The sequence below is a fragment of the Odocoileus virginianus genome, chromosome X, assembly GCF_023699985.2.
Source record: "Odocoileus virginianus isolate 20LAN1187 ecotype Illinois chromosome X, Ovbor_1.2, whole genome shotgun sequence".
Taxonomy (NCBI): domain Eukaryota; kingdom Metazoa; phylum Chordata; class Mammalia; order Artiodactyla; family Cervidae; genus Odocoileus; species Odocoileus virginianus.
This window is the reverse complement of record NC_069708.1, coordinates 46,932,639-46,959,053: the sequence shown is the minus strand read 5'-3', so window position 1 is coordinate 46,959,053 and position 26,415 is coordinate 46,932,639. Positions and strand designations below refer to the sequence as shown.

General features: G+C 35.3%; 1 protein-coding gene across 3 annotated transcripts in view; it reads right to left on the bottom strand.

Annotated features, from left to right (window-relative positions):
- DIAPH2 (diaphanous related formin 2) overlaps window positions 1-26,415 on the bottom strand; it is a 953,573-nt gene that overhangs the window by 667,996 nt on the left and 259,162 nt on the right. For all 3 annotated transcript variants that reach the window (XM_070461796.1, XM_070461795.1, XM_070461794.1), the window contains 4 exons: window positions 12,970-13,044; window positions 12,819-12,888; window positions 8,709-8,845; window positions 6,632-6,740 (listed from right to left, as the gene is read on the bottom strand). In XM_070461796.1, the coding sequence (XP_070317897.1) occupies window positions 6,632-6,740; window positions 8,709-8,845; window positions 12,819-12,888; window positions 12,970-13,044 (391 nt within the window). The remainder of the gene's footprint in view (window positions 1-6,631; window positions 6,741-8,708; window positions 8,846-12,818; window positions 12,889-12,969; window positions 13,045-26,415) is intronic.

Sequence of the window (26,415 nt, the reverse complement as noted above, 5' to 3'; positions counted from 1 at the left end):
AGTATACCTGGTAGAAAATGATTTACAAGGGGCTGGAATGAAGGGTAGAAGATATTTAAGAGTCTAGGGAAATGGAAAACATTGAGATGTGACAATGCCCTGAAACAAAGAAGTGGTGGGTAGGAGTGGGGGAGGTAGGGAGATACTATAAGAAGGAAGGGAAATACCGTGCTAAGGCTGTAGAACTGGTAACATTTGGGGACGGAGGTATTGTGGATGGAGAAGAGTAGATTTGAAGATGACTATTTCTGGTTTATGCTACTTGGTGGACAATGCTAAGGTTAACTAGGATGGGCAAAGAAGAGAAAAGCAGGTCAAAGTTGGAGAGACTGGAACAGGATAGACAGGATGAAGAAAATAAGATAAGGACAATATTGAACTTGAAATCCAATAAGGAAGCAGGTGAATATATGGGATCTGTGAGTCAGGATGTATTTGGAATAGAAGAGTTCAGAGAGATTCATCTCATAGAAGTGCTGGAGGAAGTCATAAGGATAGATTAAGCTGCCAAGGATAATGTACAGAATGAGCAAGGACCAGAGTAAAGGATCAAAGGACTAAGGATAAAACTCTAGGAATAAGTATATTTTAGGGCCAAGCACAGACAAAAGAGATCTTCAATGTAACAAAGAGGTCAAAGAAAACAAGGAGAGCATGGTATCACAGAAGCTGAGGGAGGAGAGAGCTTGAGTGATAGAGAGCTTGAGAGATAGAGTGACCAATAGTGTTGAATGGTGCTGGAGAAGCCCTTAATGATGACTTTCAAAGTGTCATTGCTTTCTATATTATGGAGGTCACTAGTGAACTCCCATTACCCAAAATGATGGTATTGGCAATTACTCAACTTTGCAACAGATTTAAAATAAAAGACATTCTTTTTTGAAACATGATTATATTGTGTAAGTATCTCTATACAATCCCTTATTGTACTAATTCTACTTTTAAAATGATAGTAGTATAAAACTATCAATATATCAAACAAGTTTCCTAAGTAATATCAGACATTTCTTCAATACAGTATTTAACATGCTCATTTACTTTTGCACAAATTTCCTCATTATTCTAAGCTCCAGTACCTTGTTTTATCATAAATGTGCCACTATTGACAAATGATAAATCATTTATCCAAAGCTACTTCCTCATACATGGTGGTTTGAGTGCAAATTTACAAATAGGCTTAGAGTAAATTCTCAACAGTTGAGAATCACTGTGGAAAGATCTGCACTACAAAGAATCAGTCAATATTTCTGCAGGGTTTGTCTATTTAAGCACGAGTATGTTTTGGAATGGAACTCTTTCTGAAGTGAATTCGTTAATTCCCACATTCTTAAAATATCTTAAATATAACTCATTATTATTATTATTATTATTTTGCTGACTCAACGGCATGATTAAATATATGAGTTACTGAGAGATGACAGAACACATAGATGCCCTCAGGAGCTATTGAGATATATATGGCTATTTTCCCTGAGACTAAATGAAACTAAATGCTATAATTTTTGAATTCCAGTTCCACTCTTTCATTATGTTTCTATCTCCTAGCCCCTTGCTTTCATTTTGTCAGCTGTTGCCTCTTGATCATCTCAGTGCACAAGTCTGGCATAAAGCATTTTCCAACCTCCCAACTCATGCTTCTAGTCTGCTACGGATAGACAACAAATAATTGGGCCCAATAAGATACCACAGAAAGATAGGCTCTGATTAAAGACTTAAAAGTCTTTGTCATCATGAGGCTTACTTGGTGTATTGGGTGACACTTTGTAGATTGCTCATATTTTCCTTTTCTTTTACTTCCTTTTTGGCTCTGAGTTATATTACAAAATGATAAATCTCTCAAAAAGGTGAGGTCGGGTAAGTGAATCAACCATGTATTCACTTCTATGTTTCTGTGTACCATACCTAATTATAACATGCACAATTTGTGAATTATCTTCAATGTGCTAGATAAGATTTTCTAGATGTATTAAGTCACAATAAAAACACTTCTGCACACAGCTTCTGAAATACTTTAAGACACATTGCACATTTCAGACTAATACCAGCCTGTGAAGACTAGGGCTTTTCTTGTAATATCTCATTGGGGGTTAGCTATATGACTTTCTCTTTCCATAAACAACTATTATTTGGAGGAACAAATTAGGAGCTGGGGATCAACATATACACACTACTACATATAAAATAGATAACCAATAAGGACCTAATGTATAACACAGGGAACTATAATCAATATCTTATAATAACCTATAATAGAAGAGGATATAAAAATATATATATGTCTGGGTGTGTGATATATATAGCTGAAAAACTGTTATACAACTGAAACTAACACAACATTATAAATGAACTATACTTCAATATAAATATTTTTAAATAATAAAAATAAGTTAAAGGGAAAAAAACACTATCATTAATACTCAGTATACCCTAGCTTTTCCTGCTGGACTACATAAAAATTAGTTTCAACTATATGTTGGTATTAGCTCACTCTGTCTTCTCTGAAGGGACTGGCAGACTACTCTGGTCTCCCTTTTTACCTCCTGGAAACCCTTCTCCTATCTCCCACTCTACCATATTACTGGTTTTCTATCAGCAAATATAATTTTCTGGAAAATTCCTGTTGATCCTTCAAGACCCAATTAAAGCATCACTTCATCACTGAAGCCTTCCCTGACTTAGGCAGAATGTACTTAAACTTGCCTTCCTTTGTGTCCTCATTAAACCTTACCAAGACGAAAGGGACATGGCTGGAGGAAGCGCTGCTATTCCAAGCAAAGTGTTCTGCATGAGAAAATGTTTGAGGGCATTTAAAAGTCTAGAGCACATTTGGAAAACACCAGGTTTAGTATGGCTAAAACCTATGGCACATTTGGGAGAATGCTGGGGCCTAAGGCCAGAATGTTAGGTTGGGGCCACACTGAGAGAGCTCATTCATCGTGCTTAGGATTTTCACTTTTATCAAGCAATGGGTCATAGGTATAGGTTTCTAGGAATGCTCCTATGTTAGAATCAGATTTACTTTTGAAGGATAACTAACAACAGTACAAAACACTTGTCTGGAGGGGAAGAATCTATCAGTTCAGGATACTAATTAGAAAATGGCTAGAATAATATTGCTGGGAGAATATAAATGCAGTGGAGATAGTGAAACAGGATGGATTAATAGTCTTTTGTAAGACTTGATGATTAATTGGATGCAGGGAACAAAGAAGAATGAACTCTTAAGGAAAACCAAAAGTTAGGCAGAAGATAATACCTCTATATTATCCAAAATGAGAAAGACAAGAAAAAGAGATTTCTTTTGGGTGGAAATCATGTTAATGAAAAGAGAAATGAGCCCATTTCTAAGAGGAAGGAGCATACAGTGGTTAAAAACAAGTACTCTGGAGCCAGATACCCTAGGGTCTAATTGGGCTTTACCTCTTATTTACTACGTGACCCTAGACAAGTTATCTGACCTCTATGAGCCTCAGCTTACTCATCTATTAAATGAGGATAATACTACTTCTCTATCACTCTCAGAAAATTAGTGTGAGATTTAAAAAGAGGTAACATATTAAAGTATTTAGAACATTAGAACATGGTTTATAAAAGCTAATTTGGCTTTCACATTTTTATGATACTTCTAAAATATCCAGTTAGCTATTTGGACAGGTAGGTTTGAATACAGACATGAGCCAGACAAAGTCTGGGGAATCATTAGAATACAGTTGGATTTTATTAAAGCTAAAGAAGCAATTGAGAGTGATCAGATATGTGTGTCCATATAAATGTATATGTATGTGAGCTTATATATGTGTGTACATATCTACATATATACAAAAATTATGACAGAATAGGTCCAAGCAAAGAACATAAGGAATAAAATATCCCAGAAGAAGAAATGCACAAAGGAGATAGAGAAAGAACAATTAGGGGTAGTCAGAGAGCAAGAAGCCGATGGTGCCTAGTATGGCAAAGGTAGGAAAATTTTCAAGAAGAGAGCAATCAGGATCGGAATGAAGCCATTGGATTTTGAAATTCAAGAACCACTGTTGTGAGTCTTTTTAAGAACTATGAAAAAGTTGAGCTGTGAAAGTTAATTTAGGAAAAAGAGAAAACAAGTATGGATGAGTCTTTTACCGACTTAGACTATAAAGTGAAAAAGGAAGATGAGAGGCTACTTCAAAAGATAAGAAGGATCAAAAGAAGGCATGGGGGACTTGAGAAGTATGGGAGAGACTTGAGAAGTATGGGAGAGACTTGAGAAGGCTACTCAGTTGAAGGAAAGTCAATGAACAGAGAACATACAAGGATATATGATTTATTGTCTATTTCTTGAACTACTGAAGATAATGAAACTCCTATCATGGGTACAGAATTTAATTTTAAAGATGACCTAGAAAACCTCTGTGAGAAGTTAATAACCTTTTTAGAAATCCAAAAAGGATGGGGGAGGGGGTATAGTTGTTATTTAAGAACAAAATTACTCCTGTATTTTAACAGAATTATTTCAGATACTGTAATAACATTTTGAGAAGTCTCAGGATACAGAAATAGAAAAGTAATCTGGTAAAACACAGCACTAATTTTATTTTTTAAACAACAGATTTAAACTTTTGTTTTTCATGCTGTATTCTGAATATATTTTGAACTTTCAGGTATTTTTTTCATTCACATGAAATAATCCAAATGAACAAACCCACTTCACAATTCTTGTGAGAATAACTGTCTCTGTTTTTAACAAATTATTAATTTTGTACCTCATTAAAACAGGAAATTTCAAATTGTGATTTGTATATGTTTGCATCTGTAATCAGTATTCAATAACTTCTTGAATACCTAGCAAGATAATGATCCTTCCATATGTTACTTGTTAATAATTTGCCATTTTATCATTCCATTCGGTCCAGCTTCCTGAAGGCTAGCAAATGTCACTCTCATATCAATGTGTAGGCTGAACTATTCTATAGCAGAGGTGTCATTTTAAAGGTCAGACAATGCAGTAAACAAATACTGACATCACAGAAATCTGGCTTCAAATCACAGCTTTACCTCTCAACAGTTGTGTGAGTTTAAGTGAGTGATTTGAGTAATGAAAACTTTGAATACAGACATTAACATTTAATTCCTCCTAAGCAAACTCTTGAAGACAAGAATAAACTCCTACATGTGACTGAAAGTCAGTGAAATTTAGGTAAGCCCAGGCACATAAATATAAACAAAGATTTCAAGCAGTCATCTAAAAAAGACAGTTTTCAAACCTTTTGGTAGAGATACTGTATTTTATTGAGAGAAAATATTAAAAAAAAAAAAAAGGAAAGCACTAAAAAGAAATCCCCCCAAGTAATAAAAAATGTAATACACTGGCCTTAAAAGGCACACCATAAAAGTTTATCCAAAATGCTCATCATAGAATAGAAACAACAATTAACAAACTTCCTCAAATATTTGGAAAGGGATTACACTTCTGTGACACTACAGTATTCTCTTTGGACGTGCCAATTTACCTGCTGTTGTCTGAAACTCTGGCAAAAACAGGTAATGACATATAACGATACAATTAAAAAGGGGAAAATAAACTTTTATATCAGATAAGAAATTTTAATAAATACTACTAAATAATTTGACAAAATTAAATTTGGAATCATTTTCTCTTTGTTGAATGACACCACAAGAGTTTAAAAAACATTTCAGAAAGTGTTTCCCCTGGTACATTACATGCTAAACACTGTCTAAAACAAAGAGATGAGCATCATAGACCAACAAACCTGGCATCGAATTTCACTATGCCACTTACAAACTGTGGCATGTTTGACAAGTTATTTAATCTCACTTAGCATATTTGTCTCATAAGCAGAATGGAGATAATAATAGTACCTACATTGCTAAGTTGTTGGAGCATTAAACCAGATAGTACATGTAAATCAAAATGTTTAGTCCAAGATCTCACATTATAAGAGCTATCATCACCAAAGAACAAAGTTTTCTTTCATAAAATGGCTTATTTCTTAAAACTATCTAACAAAATATAACAAATTTTATAATTTTATAAAGAAGACATGTAGGCTGGGTCTACACAGGGTTATGAAATAGACCATGACCTAAGAAGTGGAATTCAGTCCCCTCTATTCTGGGGAGACAAACTTTTGAATGCTGTGTGAATGGCACACAAAAAAAGACATGTATTTAGTTTTCTTAAATTTCTACAACAGGCCCATACAGACTTCATTAACACTTACTTGGACAATGGCATTAGCTGAACTGTTTGTCCTCTTGCCCTGATTATTGCTAAGGCTTTAATTTCCATGACTTAGTACACTAATTACTAAATTTCTACCCAAATATTAATGATAATCATGATCAATTTATAATAATTCAAACTACTCTTCCTCACTTTAAGCAAATTATCATCTTCACAGACAAAACTTTTAGCTTCTATGAATGACCAAGGAACAGAAAAGATTTCATTTTTACGTTCCCTTCTATTTAAATGCTAGCTAAAGTGGAGTTAGTGTCATACAAAATAAGTACTGGACTAGCCAAAAAAGTTCATTCGGGTTTTTCTGTGAGATGGTACAGGAAAACCCAAACAAAAATGTTGGCCAATGCAAAATAACCCTGGAAGCAATTTAAGACAAAACTAACTCACCTGTAAGTGCAAAGTTTCATGGTTTTCTAATCCTTCCACAATTGGTGAAAATCGTTCTCTGTTATTTCGTTCCGCTGCTGTAGTTATAGCCCCTAAAAGTTTATCTAGACTATAGAGAAAAAAACTAGAAATCAGAAATACATCTTACACATACTATATGAATACAGGTTATCTCTTATACACTCTTCCCTGTTTTCAGGTGCTTCATGTTTATATAGACCATCACAATTTTAGAATTGTGTTCTTCTCCACATATTTCTACAACTCAAATATTGATAGCATTAAATAACATTAGGGCATCAAAATAAAAAATTCAACTTGAAAATCCTGAGGAAAGTCATTTTTCTGAGTGACATTTAAAAAATACTTAAGTGATAAACATTAAAATTTTAAGTTTCGAGTTTTGATATTACATGTGTTAACACAGATATTAATGTCACTTAAACATGGTGGCATCTACAGTTATTCAAAGTTCATTCAAGTGTAATCAGACTGTAATTTTATAATAAAGGCAAGAAAGAGTACATGTTTTTTAAAGAACTTTAAAAAAATTCTTTGAAAATGGAACAAGGAAAAAGCCTAAAAGAGAAAGCCCAGTAAATTAGAGAAGCATCTATAATTACCTAGCACAAGAAACTTATTTACCTGAACAAAAATATTGGTAGCTATCTCTGTACAGTGTCTGAATCAAATTAACCTCTCTGTAGTATACTACTCACATCAAGCTATATCTGAAATTATAATTAAGTCATAAAATATACCAGACTAGGTTGCATTATATGAATTAAGTACTGAAAACATAATACACTGGGAAAACATTTCTTAGTCATATATAAACTGACTTTCCTATAAAACCTAAGGAAGCTTTATTTTTGCATATGCTATCTCATTCTCATAAGACAATGTTTTGTGATAATATTTTTGTTCAGTGTGTGTCTTTCAGTTTTGAAGGATAAACCAGCACTAAGAAACATTTCATTTTATTCCAAGAGGTATGAGAAAGTCAACATATTAGAATATTCTTAAATCTTTGCCTGCCCCTATTCTAATTCAAACTGAAATGATTACTGTCACACAGAGTGCTTAGAAAAAAATATTCTAGTTCATATCCATAGCAGGTATTTCATTCTTTACCACAAAAGTTTCCTACCAACTGGACATCAAATCTGTAATTTTGCTTCTGATTGAATATTATTTCCATAAGAAGAAGTGCTCTAATGTGTTATCAGCAAAAACTTGCTGAAAATGATACATACATGCATCCTGAATGATTACCAACAGCCTTTTGGTCTTTTTAATCAGTTAACTTCATTCCAGGAGTAACTGCTTTATTCTTTCACTTACCATACACAGATAAAGTAAAACACTACTGTAAAATAATAGTACAGAATAAAAGAATCAGGTTAATTCAGTTAGTTAAAGAAGTCAAATTTTCTGATGTGCATGAATGAGGGGGTATATTGTGTAGAGTGTGTATGTGAATGTGCCTGTGTGTGTGTTTAGCCAAAATTACTCCCCACTGATCTTTCCCTACTTTTCTAATAATTGCTTTCCCTTCAACTAGATAAAATTATAATCATTCACTTGGAATGTACAACATTGAAGAACTTCCCATTAGGATTCTGTCTTTTTAAACCTATTTTTCAGAGAATCAAAAAAAAATGCAAAAATACCAATTTTTTTCCTGAAATTTAATACTATTTTCATGCAAGCTATCAGGTGGCACTAGTGGTCAAGAATCTGCTGCCAAGGCAAGACATACAGGAGACATGGATTCGATTCCTGGGTCAGGAAGATCCTCTGGAGAAGGGAATGGGTACCCATTCCAGTATTCTTGCCTGGAGAAGCCCCTTGGACAGAGGAGTCTAGTGAGTTACAGTCCAAGGGGCTGCAAAGAGTCATACACGACCAAGCAACTGAGCACAGCTGCATGGTATCCAAAGAAACAGCATAAATTTCTCAATTTCTCTAGTGTCATTTCTATGCAGTTAATGTTAATAACAAAGCAATACTTACATGTTTTTTCTCCAACAATACATTTCTATGCAGTTAATGTTAATAACAAAGCAATACTTACATGTTTTCTTCTCCAACAATGCAAATAGCTGAAAGTATTTTTACTATTTCAGTCATCATGTTGGGTTGTTTGGGGTCAATTGCTCTTGCTAGGAGTAAAAGACTTCTTTCATCTCCTAGAATCCTTTGCAATCCAAACTGAAAGGGAAAAAAAAAAACTTTCTTTCAAAATATTTTGCAGGTATATCTTTAATTTTAAAAAACAAATTAACAATAATTTTCTAAAATCCCATGCCTCCACATTAAGGTTCTATTTAATTAAATGAATGTTCTTCAAATTCAATTGCTTCTTATTTGAAATGATCACTTCTTGGATTTTAGGTCCTTTTATGAGATAGGATCTCCATTATCCTAACTAAACATTCCATAAAAATCTGGAAGAAATATGCAACAATCAGTATTTCCTCAATAAAGAAGAATATATAGCTGTTGTATTTATGTCTTTGGTTCTCAGTGGAAACATCTGGAACTCATGATGAAATTTTCAAATATGTTTGTATGGAAAATTAAGTTGAACAAAAAGGGTAAAATGTTGAAAAGCTCTTTCGTGTACTACATGCCAGTTAAAGAAGCTATAAACCTCTGTATGGGTTTTCCCATACCTTCTCTCTTTTAGCCTCCCTCTTTCAAGTACCTATGCTGCATAGCAAAATTATAACCCCAAAGAAGTGGAGCATGCGTTTTATTGAATACTACATGTCACAGTCAATTAGGCAGAGGAGACAAACACCATTTTCATTGATTTTCTAGGCTTAAATATATGCATGCAAGTGTGCATCACAAGAATAGGTAAAGAAATATTGAAGAAAGCCCAAAACTCGGGTTTTCACTACATAAAGAAGGTCATATTTTCTTTGATCTTTGGCCCACAAGGTATTTCTCAGATTTCTTATGAAGTATGTTTGCTTGTTCTTACAGTTTAACAGTGGATTCTAACAATATTTCATCATAGCAAAATTGCCATTTCAAGCTAAACTTTACGGAAGTACCACACACTTGAATATTTTCATGGTTTCTATTTTCTAAAACAATTCAGGAGAAAACAATATGAGCTTTAGGTATAATAACAAAATACACAGAAATAAGACAAAAAAGGAAATGGAAAAGACAAAATTAAAAAGAAGCAAAGGAAGACCCAGAGGGAGCGGGTAGAGAGGGAGGTGGGAGGGGGGATCGGGATGGGGAATACATGTAAATCCATGGCTGATTCATGTCAATGTATAACAAAAACTACTGTAATGATGTAAAGTAATTAGCCTCCAACTAATAAAAATAAATGGAAAAATAAAAAAAAAAAAGAAGCAAAGAAAACAAAAGGAATATGAATATATAAAGGTGGGTAGTAAACAATAAATAGTAAGGAAAATAAATGAAAATTTGTAAAATGGAGAGATAGATGATTACTATACAATTACCAAACTTAACTTGAAAAACCAGTTAGACTGACAGTGAAATCATTAAATTTTTCAAATTTCCATTTTATTGTATAAAGGTAGCTTCTAACATGAAGGGAAATTCTCAAACTAAAAGTGAAGGTACGAGAAATGATGGAAAACCATCAACCTCAACATTAGAGCAATATTATAGCAATGGAAGTTAAGAGGCAATGGTTTCCTTTTCATAATTGTATTATTCCATGTACTATATAAGCAAAAAGAGTTTTTGAAGTAGGTAATCAAAACCTTTGGGGTCAGCAAATTTGATGCATAAGTCATTTCAGGCTAAAATTTCATGCTTTGATCATGACAAATTCAATACAACATGAAATTGATATATCACTGTATATTTTTTAATGTAACTCTATGCCTATTGTTTCAGATGTCTGTAATTTAAAAGACTTACCATTTATTCATGTTCCTAGCACCAGTGTAAAAGACATTAACATGCTCTAACTAAAACTTAGCCTTAATTTAAAATAATCTAAATCACTCATGTTCTCCCTCTTACACTGTTAGTGGGAATGCAACTTGGCACAACCACTACACAGGAACAGTATGAAGGATCCTTAAAAAAAAAAAAAAAAACTAATAGAACTAGTATATGATCTAGAAATCTCACTGCTGAGAAGATATCTGGAGAAAACTATAACCTGAAAGGAAACATGCACTCCAATATTCATTGCAGCACTGTTTACAATAGCCAAGACACGGAAGCAACCTAAATGTCCATCAACAGAGGAATGAATAAAGATGATATGGTACATATGTACAATGGAGAATGGAGTATTACTCAGCCATAAAAAAAGAATGAAATGCCATTTGCAGCAACATGGATGGACTGAGAAATTATTTTATTAAGTGAAGACAGAGAAAGACAAACATATATCATATGATATCATTCATATGTGGAATCTAATTAATAAAAAAGAAAAAACTTATTTACACAACAGAAACAGACTTACAGATATCAAAAACAAAATTATGATTACCAAAGGGGAAATGCGGTTGGGGGAGGGATAAATCAGAAGTTTGGCATGAACACATATATACTATAATATATAAGATAAATAACCAACAAAGACCCACTGCACAGCAGAAGGAACTCTACTCAATATTCTGTAATAACCTATATGATAAAAGACACTAATAAATAACAGATACATGTTATGTATAAATGAATTACTTGGCTGTATAAATGAAATTAACACAACATTATAAATCAACTAATTATGTGTTGGCATATCAACTGCTGTCTCAAGGGAAAAGTCTCTACAGGAAATCTCACTAATATGACTTTCTCTACTAACTATACTGATTATACTCATACACTGGAAAGCTGTAAGAATTCACTACTCAAACCAATAAGAATTTAGATTAGACTCCTAATTTTACAGGTTAGGTGACTGATTGGCAGAGAGGTCAAATGATTTTCTAAAGGCCACACAACTTAGTGGCAAAGCAAAGACTCTGTCTCCTGATTTCTAGTACTGTGTTATCTTTCCATTATTTCTTAGTTTCCCTCAATTAAAAAATTGAGGGCAATGTTCATTAACTGCTTTCCTATTAGGTATCACATTCTGCATAATTTTATCATCAAAGAGAAAGAGCTCAAAAGTTGAGAAATTCTGCAGCAACACTGATGGAAATCTTTCCAGAAGAAACTTCCAAGAACGGCACAATTAGTATATTCTATACATGAGACTCATGTCAATTGGCAAGCAATCATCAGATGCTCAAAAAATGCTCAAAAATGCTCAAAAAATTCTTTGTTGATATATGTGTGTATAATATACACATACATAATCATGCATAATCCCATACACTTAAAAAAATATTTCAGACTACTTATGTAGATACTCTTATTGCATTGGTTATTTTTTAAAAATAGCTATATTTCACATCTTGCAAGATTTAGGTCATTGTTATACTTATTTATTTTTCTTAAATATTTTGAGATCATTAGAACACCATCTAAAGGGATTTTTTTTAATTAATAAATGTCAATGGTATTTTACCTATAGGAATATGGTATAAATCATACATAAGAGTACATTCTTCTTCTAGTTTATAGAAAAAAATGACAATAACTTAATAACCTGAGAAAAGACTACTTTTATAGAAGATAAATCCTTAATAATAATGCAACTGGTACCACACATATACAAAAATCTGCTATCTGCCAGAAAAGTCTTTCATGGAAGTTAACTCACTGACATTAACTGAACAAAAAAAGAAATAAAAATCTTAACCTTATACTGTTTCTAGCAAAAAAAAAAAAAAAAAAAAAAATCAAACCAGTTTTGAATTGTCCTTTTATAATGGAAGATAAGCTCTCTGTAAGGAAATGGTATCCAATCCATCAAATTTAAATTTTCCGACTACTATTAAAAAAAAACCAAACAAAACAATCTGTTCCAAACAAAACAATCTTGTTCCCAATCTGATTTGGGAACAAGACTTGATGTCTGCATGATTGCAAAAACCTGTCATTAAATATTTTGAGAAGCAAAGTATATTTTAAGTATTTAAATGAGGCTCATGATGATTTGCATTATAAAGACCCTTTTGAAAACTGAGTAACTGAGTAAGCACTCAGGATTTTGCCTGTTTCATACACTCTGTGGTGAAAGTTCTCATCTTCTGTAACAAAGGCAAAAATAAATACTACTTGCCTTATTGTTCATAAATGCTTTGAGGCACTGAATAAGCTTATACTGATTCTTCTTGTCAATATTTTCTTGCCTGAATAAAAGAAAAAAACAATTATATTGTGCTTAAAAATGTCCCCTGTGGTGAATTTTTTTTTTTCTTGTTTATTCTTACTGTTTCTTGTCCAGAAGCTTTTCCAGCACATCCAACAAGAGTCCAAGACCTTCATGGCCAAAGTTGTTAACCCAGCTATTAAACAAACAAACAAAGTATAAATAAGTTTATATAATTAAAACATTAAATACCTCAAATTAAATTTTTGATTTTCAAATGTGCTAATCCAATCTTCATGCTGTTTGTCATTCTTTTTTTCTACTCCAATTGCTTTGAGTATTGACCCTATGATAATGACTGAAGAGATCTTTTATCACAATCCCACACTTTTCAAACATTTTAGATTGCCCATTCCACAGCACTACCTTGTTTGTTTCACCAGCATTAAACACTTAAGCCTGAATTTATAACCCAAATTTATTTTCTGCTTTGTCTCTGTTTCCCTTTATCAACTCCTCTTCCACTCTTCAATATTCTGTTAATAACACCACTATCCTTTGAATCCCTCAAACTTGAAATACTGGCATAAATTCCTGACCCCCCAACTTATTTATCTTTGCATTTATTCTGATCATTCATTTAAAATATATTTATTTGAGTTCCCACTAACTACCAGGCATGTTCTATGTGACAGAGATAACTGGCAACAAACTAAACCCCTATGATCATGTAGCTTAGCATCTAGAAAAAAGAAGACAAAGGATAAAATATCCTTTGTCTATTTAATAAAATATCACTGCTTTGGTACTATGAATAGAAAAAAACCTTGGGAAATGGAATGAGTGACCCAGTATTATTACTTTTTTTTTATGTGTAGTCAGGGGAAGTTTCTTCGATAAAGTGATATTTGAGCCGAGTTTTGAAAACAGTAAGAACTTTCCCAGTAGAGGGAATAAGGGCAGTCTTCCGTCAAAAATCTTCTCTGGACTACCTAACAAATTGCAACTCCTGATTCTGATCAAGCCTCAACCTACCTTTCAAGCCTTAAGCCTTAGACAACATGTTCCAATAAAATCAGACATATTCTGTTTCCTGCAGTCTTCCCTGCTTGACCTCACTTTTCATTCTTTCATTCCAGAAGGTAACTCTAACTCTATCTCTCCAAGGCTCAAACTGACTGGCAACTCCTCCATCAATGTTTTTCCCTGTAAGTACTACATCCAAATGTGTTATTTCCCCTTGAATGCCTGCTGTTTCTGTATCTCTTACTGAATGACATTATGATTGCATCACAAGTGTCTTACCCACCTTTCTGGATTAAAAATTCTCTGAAGACTGTTACATAATCTTATTCATCTTTGACTCTCCCATAATGCTTAGCAGAGTAGATTACATATAGTCAACACTAAATATTTGCCAATTAAATTTTAACTAAATTTACTGATTTGTGTGGTTAAAAGAATGAGCAGAATCATATTGCCCATGAAATTCTCAAATGTAAATTAATATACAGCAGGAAACCTGTGAAGCAATAATTAAAACGTATATATATATTTAAGTCATGACTATAGTTCAATGCCACAGTCTTTAAATCACATTTCATATCTAACTAAGGTAAAGGTTATCAACAAAGATGAGACCGAAATTTCTAAGAGACTATCATTAAGAAACAACAGATCACTGAAGAAAACTATTTTAAAAATAGTTCAAACATTCAGAACCAATCACATCCACAATATATATGGAAACTCATTTTAAACAAATTCTGCTTTAATTTCCGCAGTGGAAATGACAAAAAATCAATATGGCATTGTAATGATAATTGGCAGCAAGCTACTATTCAATTGAGGCATGTAATCAACCAGTATAATGAGCTATTTTCTCAGACTCTAGATAATCAGTAAGGTGGTGGTAGAAGGAGAAAAGGACACCAGCTCTCTAAGCATAAAATAATGATAATCTATCACAGAGAGAAATCAGGAGATATCATTTCAGCAAATACCCTAACACAACCTTAAAATAATCAGACTTCTGATTAAATTTATATATATAGTCCTTAGTATCTGCTTTGGCATTTATGAAGAAAAAATAATATAAGATTTCCTTAAACTTAACATCTATAATTTGTTTTAAGATTCTAAATTTTACTCATTTCTTTTTCTACCTAGTGCTATTAAAATTACTAGGATTATTTCTTTCTTGGTCTAGAGAAGCATTTGATTTAAGATGACGATATCTATCTGTTCACGTGAAATCAGACACCCAGAAACCCCAGACTGTTGCAAACTGTGCAGTTGATGGTACTCTGGTTTCACTCAGTGAAAATTACTATCAGCCTGGAAAAAAAATTTGTACACAACCATGAAACTTAAGTGTGAAGAGGTCAGGATTATTACAAAGTAGGCAGGGAAAAATCTTAACTGAGAATACCTAAGGCTAATGGTGATGGAATTCCAGTTGAGCTATTTAAAATCCTAAAAGATGATGCTGTAAAAGCACTGCACTCAATATGTCAGCAAATATGAAAAACTCAGCAGTGGCCACAGGACTGGAAAAGGTCAGTTTTCATTCCAATCCCAAAGAAAGGCAATGCCAACAAATGCTCAAACTACTGCACAATTGCACTCATCCACACGCTACCAAAAGAAATGCTCAAAATTCTCCAAGCCAGGTTTCAACAGTACGTGAGCCGTGAACTTCCAGACGTTCAAGCTGGATTTAGAAAAGTCAAAGGAAACAGAGATCAAATTGACAACATCCGCTGGATTATTGAAAAAGCAAGAGAGTTCTAGAAAAACATCTACTTTTGCATTATTCACTACGCCAAAGCCTTTGACTGTGTGGATCACAACAAACTGTGGAAAATTCTGAAAGAGATGGGAACACCAAACCACCTGACATGCCTCCTGAGAAATCTGTATGCAGGTCAAGAAGCAACAGTTAGAACTGGACACGGAACAACAGACTGGTTCCAAACTGGGAAAGGAGTATGTCAAGGCAGTATTTGTCACCCTGCTTATTTAACTTATATGCAGAGTACATCATGTGAAATACCAGGCTGAATGAAGCACAAACTGGAATCAAGATTGCTCGGAGAAATATCAGTAACCTCAGATTATGCAGATGACACCACCCTTATAGTAGAAAACGAAGAAGAACTAAAGAGCCTCTTGATGAAAGTGAAAGAGGAGAGTGAAAAAGTTGTCTTAAGCTTAACATTCAGAAAGCTAAGATCATGGCATCTGGTCCCATTGCTGCATGGCAAATAGATAGGGAAACAATGGAAACACTGAGAGACTTTATTATTTGGGGCTCCAAAATTACTGCAGATGGTGACTGCAACCATGAAATTAAAAGATGCTTACTCCTTGGAAGGAAAGTTATGACCAACCTACACAGCATGTTAAAAAGCAGACACATTACTTTACCAAGAAAGGTCCATCTAGTCAAAGCTATGGATTTTCCAGTAGTCACGTATGGATGTGGGAGTTGAAATATAAAGAAAGCTAAGCACTAAAGAACTGATGCTTTTGAACTGTGGTGTTGGAGAAGACTTCAGAGTCCTTTGGACTGCAAGGAAATCCAACCTGTTAATCCTACAGGAAATCAGTTCTGAATATTCATTTGAAGGACTGATGCTAAAGCTATTACTCCAATACTTTAGCCACCTAATGTGAAAGAACTGACTCATTGGAAAAGACCCTGAAGCTGGGGAAGATTGAAGGCGGGAAGAGAAGGGGACAACAGAGGATGAGATGGTTGGATGGCATCACCGAAACAATGCATTTGAGTTTGAGTAGGCTCTGAGAGTTGGTGATGGACAGGGAGGCGTGGCAACCTGCAGGCCATGGGGTCGCACAGAGTCGGACACAACTGAGTGACTGAACTAAACTGAACTGATTGAACTGAGTGACTGAAAGCCAATGATTAGAGGAGGCGTGGTAGGAGCCCTTAGAGCTTTTATAGAGAATAGGTGTCCAAAAGGAGACTGTAGCTAGAGGGATAAAATGACTATGATATAGTAGGATGACATTCAAGAGGTGAAGAGGAAGAGGGTGCAGCTACACATACATATTTTTTGCTTAGTCTCTTGCCAGCACTATTTCTCTTTAAAGCATCAAATACTTTGTGGCTGCTAGCCAAACACTAACTGTCTGTGTTTCTCTCACACTTAAATATAAAAGTTTTATCCAATATAAATGTGGCACTGAAATGGTGAAGTGGTTTAAAAACAAAATGTAGGCTACTTTATGTTGGCACGCCTTCCCAGGTGGTGCTGGTGGTAAAGAACTCGTCTGTAAATGCAGGAGATTTAACAGATGAGGGTTTGATCCCTGGGTCAGGAAGATCCCCTGGAGGAGACCATGGCAATCCACTCCAGTATTATTGCCTGGAGAATCCCATGGACAGAGGAGCCTGGCAGGCTACAGTCCATAGCGCAGCAAAGAGTAGGACACAACTGAAGTTACTTAGCATGCAACTACTTACGCAGGAATTTTGATACTGCAACACGAGAGTAAGTATAAATCCATGGTTCTCAAATTGTGTGCCCCAAACCAGGAGCATCAATAGCATCTGGGAATTTGTTAGAAATAAAAATTCTTGGATCCCACTTCAGACCTACTAACTCAGCAATTCTATAGGTGGAGCCAAAAATGTCTCTTTTAACTACTCCAGGTGATTCTGATGTTTGCTCAAGTTTTGAGAATGTCTGACATAAAACAGTGTTTGCTGAGAAGAAGAGGTAGCCTTCATAATCGGGATTCAGGCTCAAAATTTAAGACTGCTCTAAATACCCTCCACACTATACTGTATACCTCCACAGCCACAGGACAGAGAGAAGGCAACTAGTAAAACCAAGTATATTTGGTGTGTGTATATGTGTCTGTGTGTGTGTGCATATATATATATATATATACACACATACATATATATATATGTTTTTGTTGTTGCTGTTTGGCCAACAGGCATATGGGATCTAAGTATCATAAGCAGGGATTGAACCCACGCACCCTGCAGTGGAAGTGTAGAGTCATAACCACTGAATCGCCAGGGAAGTCCCAGATTTATTTGGTGTATTTCACAGAGTAGGCAAATTCCAGCTCTGAGTTATTCGGTACTAACTGAAATATCTAGAAGTATGAAAACACAGTTAATGACTCTATTTAAAATCTGACTCAGATTGCAGATAAAGACATCAATTTTCTGTAGTATCTCAGCCTTGAAATCAGACATTGCAATTTATCATGGACTCCAAATTTATAAGAGATATAGAAAGAACAGAGGACAATGAAGAACCAAGCAGAAGAAAAAATGGGGGGAGGAAGATGATCTCGTATACTATCCATAATCACTCTGTAACACAAGGTTTTTTCCCTTTTGATTGGGATATGACTTATATACAGTAAAGCTCATCATTGACAAAACACGGTCACGCAGCTTCTAACACAAACAAGACATGGAACACGTCCACCCCACTGAAATATTCTCTCATTTCCCTTTATGGTCAGTCACTTTTCTTTACTCCCAGCCACGTGGCAACCACTTATCTGGTTTATGTCCCTATAGTTTTGCTTTTTCAAAATGTAATTAGAAATGCAATCATACTGTATACAGGTTTTAGTGTCTGGTTTCTTTCACTTAGCATAAACATGATATTCAACCACGTTGTTGCATGTACTAGTAGTCCATCCCTTTTTATTGTATGGGTATAACACAATTTCTTTTTTCCATTCATCAGTTGATGAATATCTGGGTTGTTTCCAGGTTTTCATGATTATGAACAAAGCTGCTATAAACATTCACATGTAAGTTTTTACATAAGCATAAATTTTCCTGCCTCCTGAGAATCTGTATGGTGGTCATTACGCCTTTGACTGTGTGGATCACAATAAACTGTGGAAAATTCTTCAAGAGATGGGAATACCTGACCCGCCTCTTGAGAAACCTGTATGGAGATCATGAAGCAACAGTTAGAACTAGACATGGAACAACAGACTGGTTCCAAACAGGAAAAGGAGTACATCAAGGCTGTATATTGTCACTGTGCTTATTTAACTGATATGCAGAGTACATCATGAGAAACGCTGGGCTGGATGAAGCACAAGCTGGAATCAAGATCGCCAGGAGAAATATCAATAACCTCAGATATGCAGATGGCGCCACCCTTATGGCAGAAAGTGAAGAAGAACTAAAGAGCCTCTTGATGAAAATAAAAGAGAAGAGTGAAAAAGTTGGCTTAAAGCTCAACATTCAGAAAACAAAGATCATGGCATCTGGTCCCATCACTTCATGGCAAATAGATGGAGACACAGTGGAAACAGTGGCAGACTTTATTTTGGGGGGTGCCAAAATCACTGCAAATGGTGATTGCAGCCATGAAATAAAAAGACGCTTACTTACTCCTTGGAAGGAAAGTTATGACCAACCTAGACAGCATAATAAAAAGCAGACACACTACTTTGCCAACAAAGGTGCATCTAGTCAAGGCTATGGTTTTTCCAGTAGTCAGGTATAGATGTGAGAGTTGGACTATAAAGAAAGCTGAGCGACGAAGAATTGAAGCTTTTGAACTGTGGTGTTGGAGAAGACTCTTCAGAGTCCCTTGGACTACAAGGGGATCCAACCAGTACATCCTAAAGGCAATCAATCCTGAATGTTTGTTGGAAGGACTGATGTTGAAGCTGAAACTCCAGTACTTTGGCCACCTGATGCAAAGAGCTGAAAAGACCCTGATGCTGGGAAAGATTGAAGCAGGAGGAGAAAGGGAAGACAGAGGACGAGATGGTTGAATGGCATCACCAACTCGATAAACATGAGTTTGAGCAAGTTCCAGGAATTGGTGGTGGACAGGAAAGCCTAGTGTGCTACATGCAGTCCATGGCCAACTCAGTTGGCCACTAGTGAGTGACTGAACTAAACTCGGTTGTTTCCAAGTTTTGATGATTATGAACTGAGCTGCTACAAACATTCATATGTAAGTATTTATATAAGCATGCATTTTCACTTCTCTTCAGGAATATGACTAGGGGAGGAATTGTTAGGTTTTAAGATTTTTTGTTTTTTCTTTTTTTAAATTTATTTATTTTTAATTAAAAGATAATTGGTTTACAATATTGTGCTAGTAATCTTTTAAAAATGCTTTTCAAAGTGGCTATAGCATTTAGCATTCCTTCAGCAAACTGTGCATGTGCATGAGTACATGGTTAAGTCGCTTCACTCATGTCTGACCCTTTGCTGCCCTATGAGCTCTAGCCCACCAGGCTCCTCTGTCCATAAGATTCTCCAGGCAAGAATACTGGAGTGGGCTGTCATGCCCTCCTCCAGGGCATCCTCCTGACCCATGTCTCTTATTGTCTTCTGCATTGGCAGGCAGTTTCTTTACCACTAGCACCAAAAGTATAATAGTTGTAACTGCTCTAAATCCTTCAAACACTTCATACTGTCGACCGTTTTGACTTTAATCCTGAAAATGTTTTCACATAAAGCAACTGAGAAGAAAATTAGTTAAGTAACTTGCAAAACATCATTCCACAGGTTAAATATCAGTTCAAGTATTCACACTCACACACCTAGGTCTGATTCCAAAGCCCATGTTTATTTCAATCACACCATTAGAAATTACTAACAGAACCAGTACATGGTTATCTATAACACCTGGCTAATGGCTCCAGCAAGAACTCACTGAAGAATTTATAGTTCTTCCAGAATTGCATTGAGCTTAAACCTACATATCTATGTCTAGACAAAGAATTATATATTTTCTATTATTTAACAGCTTACTTCATTCACTTAGGTTTAATGGGTAGTTTACAACTCACATTTTTCTTGTCTTTCAAAGTCCTAAGCTTCTTATCCATGAAATACTACTGAAGAAAAATATTTGGAAACTCCAACTAAAACTTGCAATCAAGATTTATGCAGCAGTTAGATGTAGTATAGAGTTTTTGGGTTTTTTTGTTGTTGTTGTTAAGATGGGCTACAGCCCATAATCTCATTTCTTGGTATTAAGATGTTGATGATTTTGGGACTTCTCTGTTGGTCCAGTAGTCAAAACTCCACATTCCCAGTGCAGGGTCCTGGGTTCAGTCCCTAGTCAGGGAATTAGATCCCACATGCTGCAACTAACGATCCCACTTCCCACAACTAAGGCATGGTGCAGCAGAATAAATAAATAATTTTTGAAAAACATATTGGTGATTTTACTTCATCAAGTTACCTAAGTTAGGGTTGTCCTGACATGCTACATATCCACCATGATATTTGTAATCATCACTTAACAGCAGACCAGGAAGAACAAATGAACAACCCAAACAAAACAAAACAAAAAAAAAAAAAAAAAAAATAGAAAGATCATTGAGGACAGTTAATATATGTGTGAGCAAGAGTCCAAGATAAGATCTGAACACTGAAAAAGAATCCAGAAGATTTTCCAGGGAGGAAGAGGACTGACCCACAATGAGACAGTATTTTCTGACCTTAGATATAAAAGGTATGGCTATATCTATAAGGCAGTCCAACACCCTGACACTGCTCAAGAAGTTACAAATTAGAGATCTCTTCCCATGTTTACTCAAAGGTCGGAAATATAACTCTCCATTCATCAATGGGGTATCTCTGTGAGATCACAGAGTGACATGGTTAAATACATAACATTTAGAAGAAGACAGATCTAGGTTCCAATCTCATCTTTATCATATTCTAGCTGCGTTATTTTCAATTACTTAAAAACTCTAAGCTTGTTTCCTTGTCTACAAAATAGGGATGAGAATAGTACATATACCTCATAAGGCCTTTGTTACTATGAAATGAAATCATGCACAGTGAAGCCTGTATTAAGATATTTCTAAAAATATTAAAAATAAAAAATTTAGCACTCCTTAAATCTCCTGATCCAAAATACAGAATGAATTTTAGGCATAAAGATTCTTCTTAAAAATTATTAACACTTAATAACATTTCCTCATTTATTGAAAAGTATTTTAAGTATATGAAATATGCAGTAGACTCTAAAAGATATTAAAGGGACTCCTGGCAGTCAAGTGGTTAAGACTGTGCTTCCAAAGTAGGGGGCATGGGTTCAATCCCTGGTCAGGGAAATAATAGCCTACATGACACATGGTGTGCCCAAAATAAATAAATAAAAATTTTAAAAAATAGATACTAGACTTCTACACGTTGATTTTTTAAAGAAGATTTCATAACTTGATATTTGGTACTCAAATCACATCACATGCTTTAACTTGCTGTTATTCAACTTTGTGTATATTCATTACTGTATTTAGTGTTGGCCAATACACACTGAAATAGACATAGAAGTCACAATGGTGGGGAAAGGGGAGATGTGGAGATAAAAGTACGTGTATAATCCATGCATAATTCTGGCAGAAAGATATCAAAATACATTAAGGTTATAAAACAAAAATCTGCCCCAGGCTTTCAGAACTTCTGAAGTCATTATTTCTAAAGGGCCCACTTACAATCATTGGCATGATCAAAATTTAAAAAAAAAAAAAATTCTTACCTGTAATGAAAGTATCAGAGGATTCATTGAACCCTATGTCCATGAGAAAGCAAGATTCTCCCCTCTCTGACTCTCCAGGTCAAAAAAAGTGAAAAAACTCTATAAATGTGCCTATTTTATGAGGGAATGAGATTCTATTTCTTCAAAGTCGCCAAAAACTTTAACTTCTTTTATCCATAAGTTGGATATTTGGACCCTGAATTATTTAATTATAGTTCACGTAAATATAACTTAAAATCAGACAGTGGATGGATGAGTTCAGTATTTATATGTAAAATAGACATATAGGAAGAGGTGACTATATGCACATTTATGATTAGACTGTCTGGATTCATGTCTTTCTTTCAAAAGGCTTAAAGCTAAAATTAGAAAGTTCTTTCCTGAGTCAGCAGTGACTGAGTTGGAAAACTCAGTAGTGGCCACAGAACTGGAAAAGGTCAGTTTTCATTCCAATCCCAAAGAAAGGTAATGGCAAAGAATGCTCAAACTACCACACAATTGCACTCATCTCACATGCTAGTAAAGTAACGCTCAAAATTCTCCAAGCCAGGTTTTAACAGTATGTGAACCATAAACCTCCAGATGTTTAAGTTGGATTTAGAAAAGGCAGAGGAACCAGAGGTCAAATAGCCAACATCTGTTGGATTATCGAAAAAGCAAGAGAGTTCTGGAAAAATATCTATTTCTGATTTATTGACTATGCCAAAGCCTTTGACTGTGTGGATCACCACAAACTGTGGAAAATTCTGAAAGAGATGGGAATACAAGATCACCTGGCCTGCCTCTTGAGAAATCTGTATGCAGGCGAGGAAGCAACAGTTAGAACTGGACATGGAACAACAGACTGGTTCCAATTGGGAAAGGAGTACTTCAAGGCTGTATATTGTCACCCTGCCTATTTAACTTATATGCAGAGTACATCATGAGAAACACTGGGCTGGATAAAGCACAAGCTGGAATCAAGACTGCAGGGAGAAAGATCAATAACCTCAGATATGTAGATGACACCACCATTACGGCAGAAAGCAAACAACTAAAGAGCCTCTTGATGAAAGTGAAAGAGGAGAGTGAAAAAGCCGGTTTAAAGCTCAACATTAAAGATCATGGCATCTGGTCCCATCACTTCATGGCAAAAAGATGGGGAAACAGTGGAAACAGTGACAGCCTTTATTTTGGGGGGCTCCAAAATCACCACAGATGGTGACTGCAACCATGAAATTAAAAGATGCTTACTCCTTGAAAGAAAAGTTATGACCAACCTAGACAGCATATTAAAAAGCAGAGACATTACTTTGCCAATAAAGGTCCGTCTAGTCAAGGCCATGGTTTTTCCAGTAGTCATGTATGGATGTAAGAGTTGGACTATAAAGAAAGCTGAGCACCGAAGAACTGATGCTTTTGAACTGTGGTGTTGGAGAAGACTCTTGAGAGTCCCTTGGACAGCAAGGAGATCCAACCAGGCCATCCTAAAGGAAATCAGCCTTTAGTATTCATTGGAAGGACTGATCCTAAAGCTGCAACTCCAATACTTTGGCCACCTGATGTGAAGTACCGACTCATCGGAAAAGACCCTGATGCTGGGAAAGACAGAAGGTGGGTGAAGAAGGGGACGACAGAGGATGAGATGGCTGGATGGCATCACTGACTCAATGGACATGGGTTTGGGTGGACTCCACGAGTTGGTGATGGAAAGTGAGGCCTGGTGCACTGCATTCCATGGGGTCACGAAGAGTCAGACATGACTGAGTGACTGAACTGAACTGAACTGATCCTGAGTCCCATAAGCAGTAAAGGCAATGAGTCTCATGTGCAGGCGTCCAATATCAGTCATGTCATCACTTTATCATTGTTTGTACACTGCTAAAGGCTAGTATAGAGGGTTATGTGTTCTGTACAAAGGATTTTATTTCCCTCTAATGGTGTTCTATTCCTATGTGTAATCTCATACTACAACCCAAACCACAAGATCAAATAAAATGAATGATAGTTCAGAGATTCTTCGTGGAGTTGAGAAAGTTGGTAAAATTTAAGACATAAAACAACTAACTCAAAGCATTGAGTAGACTTCAAAAATGATTGCAATAGTGTTTACATATTTTAACACCAGAGAAACATCTTATTTTAACACGGATGTTGCCAATGTAATATTTTTGAATGAAATTAAAACCAAACCTTAGTTATAGGTCCCCATGGAAAGAAAAGGTCCTGGGGTGATTAAAACCAATGCATAACCTAATGCAAGCAGTTATCATACCTTCAATCCACAGATCAATATCTCCAAAGAGTGGCCAAGAAAACCTTACATTTTTCAGCATTTTTAAACTATAATTTGTTCAGCTAAATCAACATCATAGATAATTCTACTATCAATAGCATACAACCATGAAAAAATAAATGTTAAGAACAAAAACAACATGGATTTGTATATGCTATGACTGCCCTGGTCTTATATTAAAGAAAAACTTACATCCACTCAGGTTTGTCTACATGAAAGCAAACACAGTACCCTTCAGCATTTCAATGTCCCTCAAAACTATTCATCATGGTAGATTAGTGCATGAACTTTTTCTGACCAATTTAAAATATCTATTATAATACTGCCATTTCCAGATATCTGTGTTCTTTTGAAGCATGACATTCACTGACCACTTTATTTCACCTGATTCATAAAAAGGTTGAATATGTCAATTTTCCAGCTCTGCCTCTCAGTCCTTTTGAATTCAATACTGAAACAGATTACAATTTCCTTCAGTTCAGTTCAGTAGCTCAGTCGTGTCCGACTCTTTGCGAACCCATGAACTGCAGCACGCCAGGCCTCCCTGTCCACCACCAACTCCCAGAGTTTACTCAAACACATGTCCATCGAGTTGGTGATGCCATCCAGCCATCTCATCCTCTGTCGTCCCCTTCTCCTCCTGCCCCCAATCCCTCCCAGCATCAGGGTCTTTTCCAGTGAGTCAGCTCTTCACATGAGGTAGCCAAAGTAGTGGAGTTTCAGCTTCAGCATCAGTCCTTCCAATGAACACCCAGGACTGATCTCCTTTAGGATGGACTAGATGGATAATTTCCTTAGAAAATACCAAAGACAATCCATCTCTCCCTATATCCTCTGGTTTTTGCTTTAAGAAGGTTTTACCTGGCTCATTTATTATCTCCATCAGGTTTCACTGGAAAAATCCTGCTCTGTTTCATGCTACTCACAAATTTTTCTTATAAGAATTCCTCAGAAAGGAGGAAATGTGTGTGCTTTTTAATTGTTCTTGGGTCAGGAATTACCCTGGAGAAGGAAATGGCAACCCACTCCAGTACTCTTGCCTGGAGAATTCCAGGGACAGAGGAGCCTGCGGGCTACAGTCCATGGGATCACAAAGAGTTGGACATGACTGTGCAACTAACTTTCTTTCTTTACTAAATAAAACCAAATTTCTCTTAAATATTTACAACAAATTGTAAACACCTTACATACAAAAAGCTCCTAAAGATAGTAGCTTAAGGAAAATTCTCCTTCAAAGGATAAAAGATTCTTATTGATTAAAATCACTTTCCTAAGCTCTCAAAATATTTTGGAGACAGTCATAATGACTTAAGTCCAAATCTTTTAAAATGCCTAACAGTTTACAGAATAAAGAATATTTTTATCCCCACTCTCCATTAAAAATATTGCTAGAAAAATATAAGAGATGGCCTTAGCCCACAGTAGCAATGAAAACAAAATGTACAAAAAATGTGAATGAAATTAAAAATAGAATCTTAAATTTATAGGAAGTAGAGGGGAAGCAGGGAAGAAGATCATTCCAAATATTCAAGCATAAGCTGGTCATATTTTAAATATGCTTCATATGTTTGAATTGTGAGTATAATTATGTCAGGACACTTAAAAAACACTTAACTAAAGTCATCTTCTTAGTGATGTAACCAGTCAAACTTTAAATGTTAACTTCCATAAGAAAAATGTATTGGTTTATTTTCCTAAGCTAAGTAATATGGTTAAAAGTTTATCACACACTCCTCAGGACATCCAATTTCTTTTAATAATGGAATTT